General features: G+C 45.9%; 1 protein-coding gene across 1 annotated transcript in view; it reads right to left on the reverse strand.

Moving 5' to 3' along the window:
- Positions 1-16,602, reverse strand: part of LOC128695898 (heparan sulfate glucosamine 3-O-sulfotransferase 6) — a 100,775-nt gene that overhangs the window by 13,978 nt on the left and 70,195 nt on the right. The window contains exons 3-4 of the mRNA XM_053786839.2: positions 2,886-3,060; positions 759-932 (exon numbers count right to left, since the gene is read on the reverse strand). Of these exons, the coding sequence (XP_053642814.1) occupies positions 759-932; positions 2,886-3,060 (349 nt within the window). The remainder of the gene's footprint in view (positions 1-758; positions 933-2,885; positions 3,061-16,602) is intronic.

The following is a 16,602-nucleotide window of genomic DNA, read 5'->3' on the forward strand; positions in this document are numbered from 1 at the left end:
TATGAAATATATATATATATATATATATATATATATATATATATATATATATATATATATATGTATGTATGTATGTATGTGTGTGTGTGTGTGTGTGTGTGTGTGTACTCACCTAGTTGTACTCACCTAGTTGAGGTTGCGGGGGTCGAGTCCGAGCTCCTGGCCCCGCCTCTTCACTGATCGCTACTAGGTCACTCTCCCTGAGCCGTGAGCTTTATCATACCTCTGCTTAAAGCTATGTATGGATCCTGCCTCCACTACATCGCTTCCCAAACTATTCCACTTACTGACTACTCTGTGGCTGAAGAAATACTTCCTAACATCCCTGTGATTCATCTGTGTCTTCAGCTTCCAACTGTGTCCCCTTGTTACTGTGTCCAATCTCTGGAACATCCTGTCATTGTCCACCTTGTCAATTCCTCTCAGTATTTTGTATGTCGTTATCATGTCCCCCCTATCTCTCCTGTCCTCCAGTGTCGTCAGGTTGATTTCCCTTAACCTCTCCTCGTAGGACATACCTCTTAGCTCTGGGACTAGTCTTGTTGCAAAACTTTGCACTTTCTCTAGTTTCTTCACGTGCTTGGCTAGGTGTGGGTTCCAAACTGGTGTGTGTGTGTGTGTGTGTGTGTGTGTATGTGTGTGTGTGTGTGTGTGCGTCGTGTGTGTGTGTGTGTGCGTCGTGTGTGTGTGTGTGTGCGTCGTGTGTGTGTGTTTCACTACCTGTGTGAGCATGTTATGTGTATGTACAAGCATCGTACCTGAGGCCCTGTGTGTAATCTGAGAGAGCCCTGGTGACGGGGTTCCTGACCACCAGCAGTAGCTTAGCGTTGGGCAGGTCGTCTTTCACTCTCTCAGGAACACCAGGGGTAGTGAAGTAGGCTGGCGTCTTCTCCACCGTCAACTGCCCCTCCAGACTTAATGGAAGCTGACTCCTGTACACGGTGAGACAACGGTAAGCAGATTACCTGGTGCCAGAGTGCTGCTCTGCTGGGAGGGGGATCTGTTGTTTGTTATGGTGAAGCTGAGAGGGTGTTGATGGTGGTAGGGAGGGTGCTGGTAGTTGTTGAGGTGTTGTCGGTGGGAAGATTGGTGGTGGTGGGGAAGGCGGTGGTTGTGGTGGTGATGGTGGTAGGGAGAGTGTTGGTGATTGTGGTAGGGAGAGTGTTGGTGATGGTAGTAGGAAGAGTGTTGGTGATTGTGGTAGGGAGAGTGTTGGTGATGGTAGTAGGAAGAGTGTTGGTGATGGTGGTAGGGAGAGTGTTGGTGATTGTGGTAGGGAGAGTGTTGGTGATGGTAGTAGGAAGAGTGTTGGTGATGGTGGTAGGGAGAGTGTTGGTGATTGTGGTAGGGAGAGTGTTGGTGATGGTAGTAGGAAGAGTGTTGGTGATGGTGGTAGGGAGAGTGTTGGTGATTGTGGTAGGGAGAGTGTTGGTGATGGTAGTAGGAAGAGTGTTGGTGATGGTGGTAGGGAGAGTGTTGGTGATTGTGGTAGGGAGAGTGTTGGTGATGGTAGTAGGAAGAGTGTTGGTGATGGTGGTAGGGAGAGTGTTGGTGATTGTGGTAGGGAGAGTGTTGGTGATGGTAGTAGGAAGAGTGTTGGTGATGGTGGTAGGGAGAGTGTTGGTGATTGTGGTAGGGAGAGTGTTGGTGATGGTAGTAGGAAGAGTGTTGGTGATGGTGGTAGGGAGAGTGTTGGTGGTGGTGGGGTGGGGGAGAGTTTTATCTCTCACTACACTTAAGACATAGTCTGGGTCAGACTAGGAGTTACGTGTTTACAAGCTGCAGCTCTTACCGGACTTCACCTCATCTAACCTCACTCTATATTTTTATTAAATAGTTTATAAGTGAACACATATCGAGCCTTGACTGTATATACATACAGGAAATGAGCCAAATATGAGAACAGAGACCTGGTCTAAGAACGGGCCGCGGGGGCGCTGACCCCCAGAAATCAATTATTATTATTATTATTATAATCAAGGGGGAAGCGCTAAACCCGGAGGATTATACAGCGCCTGGGGGGGGATATGTGGAAGGCATTCAGGCTTAATTCGGGGAACTGGAGCACAGATCCAATTCCCTAAATCAAGAGCCCCTCACCAACATCAAGGAACCTTCCTTGAGGGGCCCAGGAATCAAGAGGTACAGCTTTCATTTGATCAGTTGACTTGTTATCCCTACTGCCCGTCTTGAAGAATAATAGCTCTCACTATTTTCTCTAACGTTTATTTACCCTCTACCTTACATTACTTCCCTGTTTTTCCTTTCTCTTCCATATCTCCAGGTCTCATCTTCTTTTCCTTTCCACTCTTTCCCTCGTTTTATTAGCCTCTTCTCTCTCTTTCTCTCTCTCCTATATCATCCCTCCTCTGCCCTCCAGACCCACATATCCCCTCACTCCACTCCCATTTTCCCCTCATTACTCTCCCCTAATTGTTTATCCTTTCCTCTCTCCTACCCCACTCTGCCTTTCCTTCCGTCTTCCCATTTTCCTTGAATATTTCTTCTCCCCTGTTCTATTTTTCTTTTCGCTTTTCCGTAATCCCTATCATTCATTCCTTCATCTGCCATCTATTCTTCCTTTTTTGCCTTTCTCACCCTACCTTCTCTACTTTGTCCTCTACCTTCCCAATCTTCCCTCTTTTTTTACCTTCTTCTCTCCCTCCTTCTCTTCCTTCCTCCCCCACTGAAGCAGAAAAGTCTCAGCTGTAAAATATAACGAAGTAGTCCATCTCTGTTACTTCCCCCTTTCTCTCTCTCTCTCTCTCTCTCTCTCTCTCTCTCTCTCTCTCTCTCTCTCTCTCTCTCTCTCTCTCTCTCTCTTTTCCTTTTCTTCCCTCCTATTCACTGCCTTCTTTCCTCCCCTTCACTCTCCCCTGACTCACCTGTACCAGGAGAGGCCGCGGCTGTAAAACCTGTCGAAGTAGTGTATCTCAGGACCCGAGGCTCTGATGGAGGGATGCACCCGCAGGAAGGCCAGCAGCGCCCGTGTTCCAGACTTCTTGGCTCCAATGATGAGCACGTCAGGCAGTCTCCGTGCCGCCGCTGACCCGTTCGTACCTGAAGCACGAGTCTTAGTGATTGTACTTGAAGCACGAATCTTAGTGATCGTACCTGAAGCACGAATCTTAGTGATCATACTTGAAGCAGGAGTCTTAGTGTTTGTACCTGAAGTACCAGCACGGTTCCACAGGTCTGGACTCTGGAACCTCAAAGGCCAGTCTACGGGGAGAATGTTCCGAGGAGTCAACATTCCCCGGTCCCTGACCAGTCCTCCAGGTGAATCAGGGCCTGATTAACCAGGTCACACGCAGTACAACGTATGAACCACAGCCCGGCTGATCAGGAACTGGTTTAGGAAGTAACAGCATTAATACCGTCAGGTATCGATATAGAAATAATGCGCAGAACAAGATTTAACTGATCATCACAATTTTATACCCGTCAGATGACTTGTGGGGTCATATTGAATTTTTATGCAATTTGTGTTTGTTGGTTGCTGAACAAATAAACAAACACATCAGTATTTTTTTTCTTCGTGGTGTTTGTACAATTGTTTTTGTTATTGTTGGGTAGTTTCGCCTTGGGTATTTATCAGTTTATTTGTATTACTGTGTTTTGCTTGCTAAGAGCACTGAGAGATCCCACAGTGCTGTCCCACGTCACCCTCAGACAGTAACACCCTGATTGCACAGTCGTACAGTCATGACACCGCCATACCATCGTAACACGGTGACATAATCATGACACCGTCACACCACTGTAACACAGTGATACCATAACATCGTCACATTATAGTAACACACACCATAACACCGCCACACCACCGTAGAACGGTAATACCTTTATAACACCGTCACACCATCGTAGCAGTGATGTCAGTAGTTGTAAACTCGTAGATGTACAAGTACTGAAAGTGGCACCATCATAACACCGTTACATCACCGTAACACAGTGATACCATCATGACACCGTCGCACCACTGTCACAGTGACACCATCGTCACAGTCACTACCAACACTGCTTCCACCCTTCTCAATAGCTTAACATGGTAACTGTTCCATGGCTTAATTTGATTACTTACGAGGGGTAACCCCTGCCAATACCTGTGTTGGCAGGGGTTGAACACCAGTTACTGGCCATCCAAGGGGTAACCTAAACACGAGTATCAATGTCTACTGTCTCTACTCATCTGGTGTATATAGAAGTTGAGATAGAGCTCCTGGGCCTTATCTCTCAACCTTTATTGTCCTTTCTTAGTTGCGCTCTGATCAACAAGGCTCTAATCCACTAAGCTCTGATCTACGAGGCTCTGATCCACCAGGCTGTAGTATGGATTTTGTGATCCACCAGGCTGTAGTATGGATTTTGTGATCCACCAGGCTGTGGTGTGGATTTTGTGACCCACCAGACTGTCTGCCGACAGAGTTCGTCATTTTTCCCTCTTAACTACTTTTACACCTGACATTTTCTTCACAAAATTCTTATGGTTTATTTCTTTGACTTCTTTGATGTCTCCTGTGAGAGATGGTGAGAAGAATTGTTGAGAACAGTGTGTGGCGATCACAGGACGGAGGATCGAGACTCAACTACTTGTGCTGAAGGACCCACCTTGGTTGATTATCTCTCTCTCTCTCTCTCTCACACACACACACACACAAACACACAAACACACACACACACACACACACACACACACACACACACACACACACACACACACACACACACACACACACACACACACACACACACACACACCAGGTCAAGAGGGCCCATGTGGGAGGCTCGCAGAGATTTATGAAGAGAGATGAACTGAATAGACAGGTGGGGAGGAGGGATAATAAATGGGCAGTGTGTGGGGTGTGTGTGTGTGTGTGTGTGTGTGTGTGTGTGTGTGTGTGTGTGTGTGTGTGTGTGTGTGTGTGTGTACTCATCTAATTATACTCACGTAATTGTGGTTGCAGGGGTCGAGACTCAGCTCCTGTCCCTGCCTCTTCACTGAACGCTACTAGGTCCTCTCTCTCTCTCTGCTGCATGAGCTTTATCATACCTCGTCTTAAATCTATGTATGGTTCCTGCCTCCAGTACACCACTTGCTAGACTATTCCACTTCCTGACTGCTCTATGACTGAAGAAATACTCCCTAACATTCCTCTGACTCATCTTAGTCTTCAACTTCCAAGAGTGACCCTTTGTTTCTGTGTCCCCTCTCTGGAACATCCTGTCTCTGTCTACCTTGTCTATTCCACACAGTATTTTGTATGTCGTTATCATGTCTCCTCTAACCCTCCTGTCCACAAGTGTCGTCAGGCCGATTTCCCTTAACCTTTCTTCGTAGGACATTCCCCTTTGCTCTGGAACTAACCTTGTCTCAAACCTTTGCATTTTCTGTAATTTCTTGACTTGCTTGACCAGGTGTGGGTTCCAAACTGGTGCTGCATACTCCAGTATGGGCCTGACGTACACGGTGTACAGTGTCTTGAACGATTCCTTGCTAAAGTATCGGAATGCTATTCTCAGGTTTGCCAGGCGCCCATATGCTGCAGCAGTTATCTGGCTGATGTGTGCTTCCGGAGACGTGCTCGGTGTTATACTCACCCCAAGATCTTTCTCCTTGAGCGAGGTTCGCAGTCTTTGGCCACCTAGCCTTTACTCTGTCTGCGGTCTTCTGTGCTCTTCCCCGATCCTCATGACTTTGCATTTGGCGGGGTTAAATTCGATAAGCCATTTGCTGGACCAGGTGCCCAGCCTATTCAAGTCTCTTTGAAGTCCTGCCTGATCCTCACCTGATTTAATTCTCCTCATTAACTTCACATCATCTGCGAACAGGGACACTTCTGAGTCTATCCCTTCCATCATGTCATTCACATATACGAAAAATAGCACTGGTCCGACCCCTGTGGGACCCCGCTCGTCACAGGTGCCCATTGTGATACCTCATCACGTACCATAACTCGTTGCCTCCCTGCCAGGTATTCTCTGATTCATTGCAGTGCTCTTCCTGTTATACGCGCCTGATCCTCTAGGTTCTGCACTAATCTGTTGTGAGGAAATGTATCGAAGGCCTTCTTGCAGTCCAAGAAAATGCAATCAACCCACCCCTCTCTCTCGTGTCTTCTGTTACTTTATCAAAAAACTCCAGAAGGTTTGTGACACAGGATTTCCCTTCCATGAATCCGTGCTGGTTATCGTTTATACTCCTGTTCCGTTCCAAGTGCTCCACCACTCTCCTCCTGATAATCTTCTCCATGACTTTGCATACTATACACGTCAGTGACACTGGTCTACAGTTTAGTGCTTCTTTTCTGTCTCCTTTTTTAAAAATGGGAACTGCATTTGCCGTCTTCCATACCTCAAGTAGTTGCCCAATTTCAAGGAATGTGTTGAAGATTGTGGTTAGTGGCACACACAGCGTTTCTGCTCCCTCTCTAAGGACCCACGGGGAGATGTCCAGTCCCATTGCCTTTGAGGTATCAAGGTAACTTTGCAGCTTCTTCACCTCCTCCTCAGTTGTGTGTACGTCATCCAACACTTGATGGAATATTCCTTGTTGGTGGCCCCCTCTGTTCTGTCTTCCCAGAGTCCTTCCTGTCTCCACTGTAAATACTTCCTTAATGCTGTGAACTGGTACATTACTTAGTGCTGTGACCTGGTACATTACTCAGTGCTGTGACCTGGTACATTACTCAATGCTGTGACCTGGTACATTACTCAGTGCTGTGACCTGTTCTGGTTTAAACTGATACAGCTTCTTCCCCTCTCTGAGCTCTGTCTTGACACCCCTTCCCCTCTCTGAGCTCTGTCTTGATACCCCTTCCCCTCTCTGAGCTCTGTCTTGACACCCCTTCCCTTCTCTGAGCTCTGTCTTGTAAATATCGTGTTGAGCTCCTCACATACCTCTTGATCGTTTCTTGTGAGTTCCCCACCTTCTCCCCTCAGCCTGATCACCTGGTCTTTGACTGTTGTCTTCTTCTTAATGTGGCTATACAGCAGTTTCGGGTCAGACTTGACTTTCGATGCTATGTCGTTTTCGTACTGTCACTGGGCCTCCCTCCTTATCTGTGCATACTCGTTTCTGGCTCTTCGACTAATCTCCTTATTTTCCTGGGTCCTTTGAATTCTGTACCTTTTCCATTCTCTAGTGCATTTAGTTTTTACCTCCCTACACCTTCGGGTAAACCAAGGACTCGCTTTGGTCTTCCCATTGTTTCTGTTGCCCTTGGGAACAAACCTTACCTCTGCCTCCTTACATTTTGTTGTTACGTATTCCGTCATTTCGTTTACTGACTCTCCTACCAATTCTCTGCCCCACTGAACCTCCTGCAGGAAGTTCCTTATTCCTGTGTAGTCGCCCCTTTCTTTGTTTGGCTTTTCCCATTCAACTCCTTTTACCCTCTCCACCTGTAACTCTACTATGTAATCAAAGCTCAGAACCACGTGATCACTACCTCCAAGGGGCCTTTCATATGTGATGTCCTCAATGTTTGAACTGCTCAGGGTGAACACAAGGTCCAGTCTTGCTGGTTCATCCTCCCCCCTCTCTCTCTCTGGTAGTGTCCCTGACATGTTGATGCATGAGGTTTTCCAGTACCACATCCATCATCTTGGCTCTCCATGTTTCGGGACCCCCACGTGGCTCCAGGTTTTTCCAGTCTATCTCCCTGTGGTTGAAATCGCCCATGACCAGCAACTTTGCTCTACTTGAGTGAGCTCTTCTTGCCACCTCAGCCAATGTGTCCACCATCGCTCTCTTGTTCTGTTCGTATTCCTCTCTTGGTCTCCTGCAGTTCTGTGGTGGGTTATACATCACTGCAATGATTACCTTATGTTCCCCAGACTGAACTGTACCTAATATGTAATCCCTTTCTCCAATCTCGTCCATGCCTTCCATACCCTCAAATTCCCATTGATTTTTTTTATGAGCAGAGCAGTGTGTATGATGCGTTTGTGTGTGTCTGTATGTGTGTCTACTCACCTCACCTATTCACCTATTTGTGGTTGCAGGGGTCGAGTCACAGCTCCTGGCCCCGCCTCTTCGCTGATTGCTACTAGGTCCTCTCTCTCCCTGCCCCATGAGCTCTATCATACCTCGCCTTAAAACTATGTATGGTTCCTGCCTCTACCGCATCACCTTCTAGGCTATTCCATGGCCTGACTACTCTATGACTGAAGAAATACTTCCTAACATCCCTTTGATTCATCTGAGTCTTCAACTTCCAATTGTGACCTCTTGTGTCTGTGTCCCATCTCTGGAACATCCCGTCTTTGTCCACCTCGTCTATTCCGCGCAGTATTTTATATGTCGTTATCATGTCTCCCCTGACCCTCCTGGCCTCCAGTGTCGTCAGGCCGATTTCCCTCAACCTTTCTTCATAGGACAATCCCTGTAGCTCTGGGACTAGTCTTGTTGCAAACCTTTGCACTTTCTCTAATTTCTTGACGTGCTTGACTAGGTGTGGATTCCAAACTGGTGCTGCATACTCCAGTATGGGCCTGACGTAGATGGTATACAGAGTCTTAAACGAATCCTTACTGAGGTATCGGAACGCTATCCGTAGGTTTGCCAGGCGCCCGTATGCTGCAGCAGTTATCTGATTGATGTGCGCCTCAGGAGATATGTTCGGTGTTATACTCACCCCCAGATCTTTTTCCTTGAGTGAGGTTTGCAGTCTTTGGCCATCTAAACTATATTGTGTGTGCGGTCTTCTTTGCCCTTCCCCAATCTTCATGACTTTGCATTTGGCAGGGTTAAATTCAAGGAGCCAGTTGCTGGACCAGGCTTGTAGCCTGTCCAGGTCTCTTTGTAGTCCTGCCTGATCCTCGTCCGATTTGATTCTTCTCATTAACTTCACATCATCTGCAAACAAGGACACTTCTGAGTCTATCCCTTCCGTTATGTCGTTCACGTATACCAAGAACAGCACAGGTCCTAGGACTGACCCCTGTGGAACCCCGCTTGTCACAGGCGCCCACTCTGACACCTCGTCGCGTACCATGACTCGTTGTTGCCTCCCTGTCAGATATTCTCTGATCCATTGCAGTGCCTTTCCTGTTATGTGTGCCTGGTCCTCTAGCTTTTGCAGTAACCTCTTGTGAGGAACTGTGTCGAAGGCCTTCTTGCAGTTCAAAAATACGCAGTCGATCCACCCCTCTCTCTCTTGTCTTACTTCTGTCACCTTGTCATAAAACTCTAGTAGGTTTGTGACACAGGATTTTCCTTCCCTGAAACCATGCTGGTTGTCAATTATACACTTGTTTCTTTCCAGGTGCCCCACCACTCTCCTCCTGATGATCTTCTCCATGACCTTGCATACTATACACGTTAGTGATACAGGTCTGTAGTTTAGTGCCTCATGTCTGTCTCCCTTTTTAAAAATTGGGACTACATTTGCCATTTTCCATACCTCAGGGAGTTGCCCAGTTTCAAATGATGTGTTGAAGATCTTTGTTAATGGCTCACACAATATCTCTGCTCCCTCTTTAAGGACCCATGGAGAGATGTTGTCTGGTCCCACCGCCTTTGAGGTGTCAAGTTCGCATAGCAACTTCTTCACCTCCTCCTTGGTTATATGTACCTCATCCAGCACTCCAGTGCTTTACTCTCACCTGGTTGCGTGAGTTCTATCATATATATTCTTGAAGCCATGTGTGGATTCTGCCTCTATCACTTCCTTGACTAGTTCGTTCCATTTTCTAACCACTCTAAGGCTAAAGAAGTATTTCCAAATATCCCTGTGACTCATCTGTGCTTTTGACTGCCAATTCCAGTTGTGGCCTCGTGTACCTAAGACTCATCTGTCAGACTTCATGTCCACTCTCAATTCCTCTTGAGTATTTTGTACGTCGAAATCGTGTCACCTCTGATCCTGTCCTCTAGCGTCATGAGGTTTAGCTTCTCTAGCCTCTCGTAGCTCATATCCCTTAGCTCTAGGACTAGTTTCTTTTCAAACCTTTGGACTTTTTCCAGCTTTACATGCTTAATAGACGTTGGTTCAATAATGGCGATGCATAATCGAAGATGGGCCTAACATATGCCGTGTATAAAGTCAATAGACACTTGGCCTGTTGTGTGCAAGTTTTTTTTTTTGTGTGTGTGAGACAGAAAGAGATTTATTGGTGTCGTTTGTGAGACAGTGAGAGGGACAATGCGCAGGTCAGTGGGCGGGGTAGTGAAAGTGGTTGTGGGCGTGGCAGTGGGCGAGACCACGGACGGAGCAACGTACAGAATAGTGGGAGGCACGATGGGCGGGACAGTGGGCGGTACTCAGTGTTGCTGAACAGGTCAAAAAGACTCCCAAATGTCATCATAAAGTAAAGAAAATATACAAAGAAAAATACCGACATAGAAGAGAAAACAAGACAATCTTACCAGACCCAAGACACAATAAAAAAGAAAAAAACTAGTTAAAAAAAACTCGAAAAAAATAAGAAATACTTTTTCACATATGGAAAAATCCGAGTTAAGAAAACCTTTCATTATTTACCTATACTGAAGTGAAGTTTATATAAAGATGGCGACAAAGAACTAAGTGAAATTCAGACAAAAGAGAATGAATCAATGTTTAGAAATCTGAATACTCACGTAGTATTTTTTATTAACTCTTCTCACTCTACAAACTATATACCTGGAGTTAGCATAGATTATATACCGATATTAAAGAAAAGAGATAACATGTCCACGCCCCAGCAGATTTCTGGCTTTAGGTAAATTATGAAGACTTTCTTTAGTCTCAGAGTGGCAGCACAGTTTATTAAAGTGACTGAGAAGCTGGTGGAGACAAATGCTTTACACAAGTTTTAAATCATTATGACAAAAATCACTGAGACTCTGAACACGTTAGTGATAAAATATTCACTTGAGAAGTGATCTCCAGGCTTCTCGGACCAGAAGTGACATATAACCATTCAGCTACGTTGAGTTATCTCAGGCTTTGGAAGAAAACCAAAATGCAATTGTGAAAGACGATTTTTATAAAGGCATTTGACAAATATGACTGTGGAGAAAATGTGTCAAAGATTTTGAAATAATACTATTTAAGTGGAGCAAAGTTCAGGACAGTAGCAGCGAGGATATGGAGAAACTTCACGCCAGTGATGGTACTAATAAAATCAGTTTTTCTCTTATATTTCGAATATAACTGAGTGCTCATAGCACCACTCAAGGCAAGACAGATATTAAATAGCACAGGATCAACATATAAACTAGTGGCAATGACTCAAAACGCTTGGAATGTAGTCAGTGGAACAGAGAAAGATAATATATACATAGAAAATCTGAAGGGTGAGGTCCCCAATCTGCACGCTACCATAATAACTTAGTGGAGTGAGAGTGGAAGGAAGTGTGGAATAAACTTGATGGAAAGTAGGAGTGTCTTAAGCACAATAAGAGAACTGTGTCAACATTCATGACCCACGAATATTTAACATCCAACCAGAAGATATTGTGGTGTGGTAGTTGACTTATGGTGCTTGTGTGGTGCTTCTTATAGTTCTCAATGGTTTCACAGTGCCTGTCTTATAGTGCTCAACAGTTGTGTTGTGCCTGTTTTATATTGCACAATGCTTGTAAAGGGCCTGTCTCATAGTGCTTAATAGTTGTGTAGTGCCTGTCTACCTCTCACCACTCTGGCTACACTGTCACCTCTCGCCACTGGCTACACTCTCACCTCTCGCCACTGGCTACACTCTCACCTCTTGCCACTGGCTACACTCTCACCTCTCGCTACTGGCTACACTCTCACCTCTCGCCACTGGCTACACTCTCACCTCTCTCTACTGGCTACACTGTCACTTCTCGCCACTGGCTACACTCTCACCTCTCGCCACTGGCTACACTCTCACCTCTCGCTACTGGCTACACTCTCACCTCTCGCCGCTGGCTAAACTGTCACCTCTCGCTACTGGCTACACTCTCACCTCTCGCCACTGGCTACACTCTCACCTCTCGCTACTGGCTACACTCTCACCTCTCGCCGCTGGCTACACTGTCACCTCTCGCTACTGGCTACACTCTCACCTCTCGCTACTGGCTACACTGTCACCTCTCGCCACTGGCTACACTCTCACTTCTCGCCACTGGCTATACTGTCACCTCTCGCCACTGGCTACACTCTCACCTCTCGCTACTGGCTACACTCTCACCTCTCGCCCCTGGCTACACTCTCACCTCTCGCCACTGGCTACACTCTCACCTCTCGCCACTGGCTACACTCTCACCTCTCGCCACTGGCTACACTATCACCTCTAGCCACTGGCTACACTGTCACCTCTCGCCACTGGCTACACTCTCACCTCTCGCTACTGGCTACACTCTCACCTCTCGCCACTGGCTACACTGTCACCTCTCGCCACTGGCTACACTCACCTCTCGCCACTGGCTACACTCTCATCTCTCGCCACTGGCTACACAATCACCTGTCGCCACTGGCTATACCGTCACCTCTCGCCACTGGCTACACTCACCTCTCGCTACTGGCTACACTGTCATCTCTCGCCACTGGCTACACTATCACCTCTTGCCACTGGTTACACTGTCACCTCTCGCCAGTGGCTACACTGTCACTTTCGCCAGTGGCTACACTGCCACCTTTCGCCACTAGCTACTCTGTCACCTCTCGCCACTGGCTACACTGTCACCTTTCGCCACTGGCTACACTGTCATCTCTCGCCACTGGATACACTGTCATCTCTTGCCACTGGCTACACTGTCATCTCTCGCCACTTGCTACACACCACTCGCCACTGGCTACACTCTCGCCACTGGCTACACTCTCACCTCTCGCCACTGGCTGCACTGTCACCTCTCGCCACTGGCTACACTGTCACCTCTCGCTACTGGCTACACTGTCACCTCTCGCCACTGGCTACACTGTCACCTCTCGCCACTGGCTACACTGTCACCTCTCGCCACTGGCTACACTGTCACCTCTCGCCACTGGCTACACTGTCACCTCTCGCCACTGGCTGCACTGTCACCTCTCGCCACTGGCTACACTGTCACCTCTCGCCACTGGCTACACTGTCACCTCTCGCCACTGGCTACACTGTCACCTCTCGCCACTGGCTACACTGTCACCTTTAACCCGACATTTACAAAATTCATGAAGATTTTCACTTCCTGGCGGATCTTCCTTATTGATGCCCACCTCCAGTATGTTTTTGGCTGGAGTGTGTCGCAATTTGACTTCGCGATATTTGCGTTCACCCAGTACAATATTTGCGGTTTATGAAAGCATTATGTGGTGGGTAAGAAGTACAGTATTTGCTGGTATCAAGTACAGTATTTGCGGATAAGAGGAGCAGTATTCTCTGGGAGTAATGTTATTCGCGTTAGCAAGGCCTGTGTTTGTTTGCGGGTAGTGAGTCTAGTATTCGCGTTAGCAAGGCCTGTGTTTGTTTGCGGGTAGTGAGTCCAGTATTCGCGTTAGCAAGCCCTGTGTTTGTTTGCGGGTAGTGAGTCCAGTATTCGCGTTAGCAAGGCCTGTGTTTGTTTGCGGGTAGTGAGTCCAGTATTCGCGTTAGCAAATCCAGTTTTTTGCAGTTACTGGGAATGATGTTTAGCGGGTAGTGAGCACAATATTCGCCACCAGTTTGCACAATATTCGTGTTTTACAGCACAAAATTTACGTTTTCAAAGCACAATCGTGTATTTATAACACAATATTCACGTATTTACAACGCCATTAAAGTATTTGAAGCACAGTTTTGACGTATTTACATCATAATACTCACGTATTTACATCACAATATTTCGTATTTACAGCACAATATTCGCATGACTACAGCACAATATTCAGGTGTTTACAGCACAATATTCATATGTTTACAGCCCAATATCCAGGTGTTTACAGCACAGTATTCAGGTGTTTATAGTATAGTATCCAGGTATTTTTAGCACAGTATAGAGGCGTTTACAGCACTATATAGAGGTGTTTACAGTACAGTATAGAGGCGTTTACAGCACTATATAGAGGTGTTTACAGCACAATATAGAGGTGTTTACAACACAGTATAGAGGTGTTTACAGCACAATATAGAGGTGTTTACAGCACAGTATATAGGTGTTTACAGCACTATATAGAAGTGTTTACAGTACTATACAGAGGTGTTTACAGCACACTATAGAGGTGTTTACAGCACAATACTGAGGTGTTTACAGTACAATATCCAGGTGTTTTCAGCACAACATTCAGGTGTTTGCAGCACAATATCCTGGTGTTTACAGCACAATATTCAGGTGTTTACAGCACAATATTCAGGTGTTTACAGCACAATATTCAGGTGCTTACAGCACAATATTGATGGTAACCATGACTTTCATATTACCATGATGGCCTCATCATTGCCTTAATAACATCACACCCCTGAGGACGCTCTCATCATTTAAATACCGGACGCTGAATTTTAAAACGAATAATATAATGAGAACTTGAGTTCCATTGTTGATTTTGACACTTCTGGTCAGCCCACCAGTCAAGCTATTATTATTATTATTATTATTATTATTATTATTATTATTATTATTATTATTATTATTATTATTATTATTTTTATTTATTTTTATTAACACACTGGCCGATTCCCACCAAGGCAGGGTGGCCCGAAAAATAAAAACTTTCACCATCATTCACTCCATCACTGTCTTGCCAGAAGGGTGCTTTACACTACAGTTTTTAAACTGCAACATTAACACCCCTCCTTCAGAGTGCAAGCACTGTACTTCCCATCTCCAGGACTCAAGTCCGGCCTGCCGGTTTCCCTGAACCCCTTCATAAATGTTACTTTGCTCACACTCCAACAGCACGTCAAGTATTAAAAACCATTTGTCTCCATTCACTCCTATCAAACACACTCACGCATGCCTGCTGGAAGTACAAGCCCCTCGCGCACAAAACCTCCTTTACCCCCCTCCCTCCAACCTTTCCTAGGCCGACCCCTACCCCGCCTTCCTTGAACTACAGACTGATACACTCTTGAAGTCATTCTGTTTCGCTCCATTCTCTCTACATGTCCGAACCACCTCAACAACCCTTCCTCAGCCCTCTGGACAACAGTTTTGGTAATCCCGCACCTCCTCCTAACTTCCAAACTACGAATTCTCTGCATATAATTCACATCACACATTGCCCTCAGACATGACATCTCCACTGCCTCCAGCCTTCTCCTCGCTGCAACATTCATCACCCATGCTTCACACCCATATAAGAGCGTTGGTAAAACTATACTCTCATACATTTTCCTCTTTGCCTCCAAGGACAAAGTTCTTTGTCTCCACAGACTCCTAAGTGCACCACTCACCCTTTTCCCCTCATCAATTCTATGATTCACCTCATCTTTCATAGACCCATCCGCTGACACGTCCACTCCCAAATATCTGAATAGATTCACCTCCTCCATACTCTCTCCCTCCAATCTGATATCCAATCTTTCATCACCTAACCTTTTTGTTATCCACATAACCTTACTCTTTCCTGTATTCACTTTTAATTTTCTTCTTTTGCACACCCTGCTTACCAAATTCATCCACCAACCTCTGCAACTTCTCTTCAGAATCTCCCAAGAGCACAGTGTCATCAGCAAAGAACAACTGTGACAACTCCCACTTTATGTGTGATTCTTTATCTTTTAACTCCACGCCTCTTGCCAAGACCCTCGCATTTACTTCTCTTACAACCCCATCTATAAATATATTAAACAACCACGGTGACATCACACATCATTGTCTAAGGCCTACTTTTACTGGGAAATAATTTCCCTCTTTCCTACATACTCTAACTTGAGCCTCACTATCCTCGTTAAAACTCTTCACTGCTTTCAGTAACCTACCTCCTACACCATACACCTGCAACATCTGCCACATTGCCCCCCTATCCACCCTGTCATACGCCTTTTCCAAATCCATAAATGTCACAAAGACCTCTTTAGCCTTATCTAAATACTGTTCACTTATATGTTTCACTGTAAACACCTGGTCCACACACCCCCTACCTTTCCTAAAGCCTCCTTGTTCATCTGCTATCCTATTCTCCGTCTTACTCTTAATTAAAGGTTATATATATAGCTCGTGAGTAATGGGTTGCAATCAGATTTGATCCAAGGTAAAGGAAGGTAGCTCCTCGGATCAACTGTCCTTCACCAGTGTCAAGCCCCTTCCTGTTGACGTGGAATTATTGTTTTAACATTCTCAGTCTCACACTCACTAATAATAATAATAATAATAATAATAATAATAATCTTTATTCCTACAAGTACATGATGCAACTTATACAGACCATAGCTGACATCAGTGACGTACTATATAGAAAGCCCCTGGTTATGCAGGGCATTTCGGGCAAATTAGGTTGTGACTCGGGATGCGACCCACACCAGTCGACTAACACCCAGGTACCTATTTACTGCTAAGTGACCAAGGACAGCAGGTGTCTTCAGGAAATACGTCCTAATGTTTCCACCCGTACCGGGGATCGAACCACGGTCTTCAGTGTGTGAGCTGAGTGCAGTACCAACCGAGCTACGGGACACCTAGTCTCACACTCACCAGTCTGTCACCAGCCTCACAGTGACCATTATTTTTTCAACTAACTTCCACATGACCTTTTC

This window comes from Cherax quadricarinatus, chromosome 41 (assembly GCF_038502225.1).
Source record: "Cherax quadricarinatus isolate ZL_2023a chromosome 41, ASM3850222v1, whole genome shotgun sequence".
NCBI lineage: Eukaryota > Metazoa > Arthropoda > Malacostraca > Decapoda > Parastacidae > Cherax > Cherax quadricarinatus.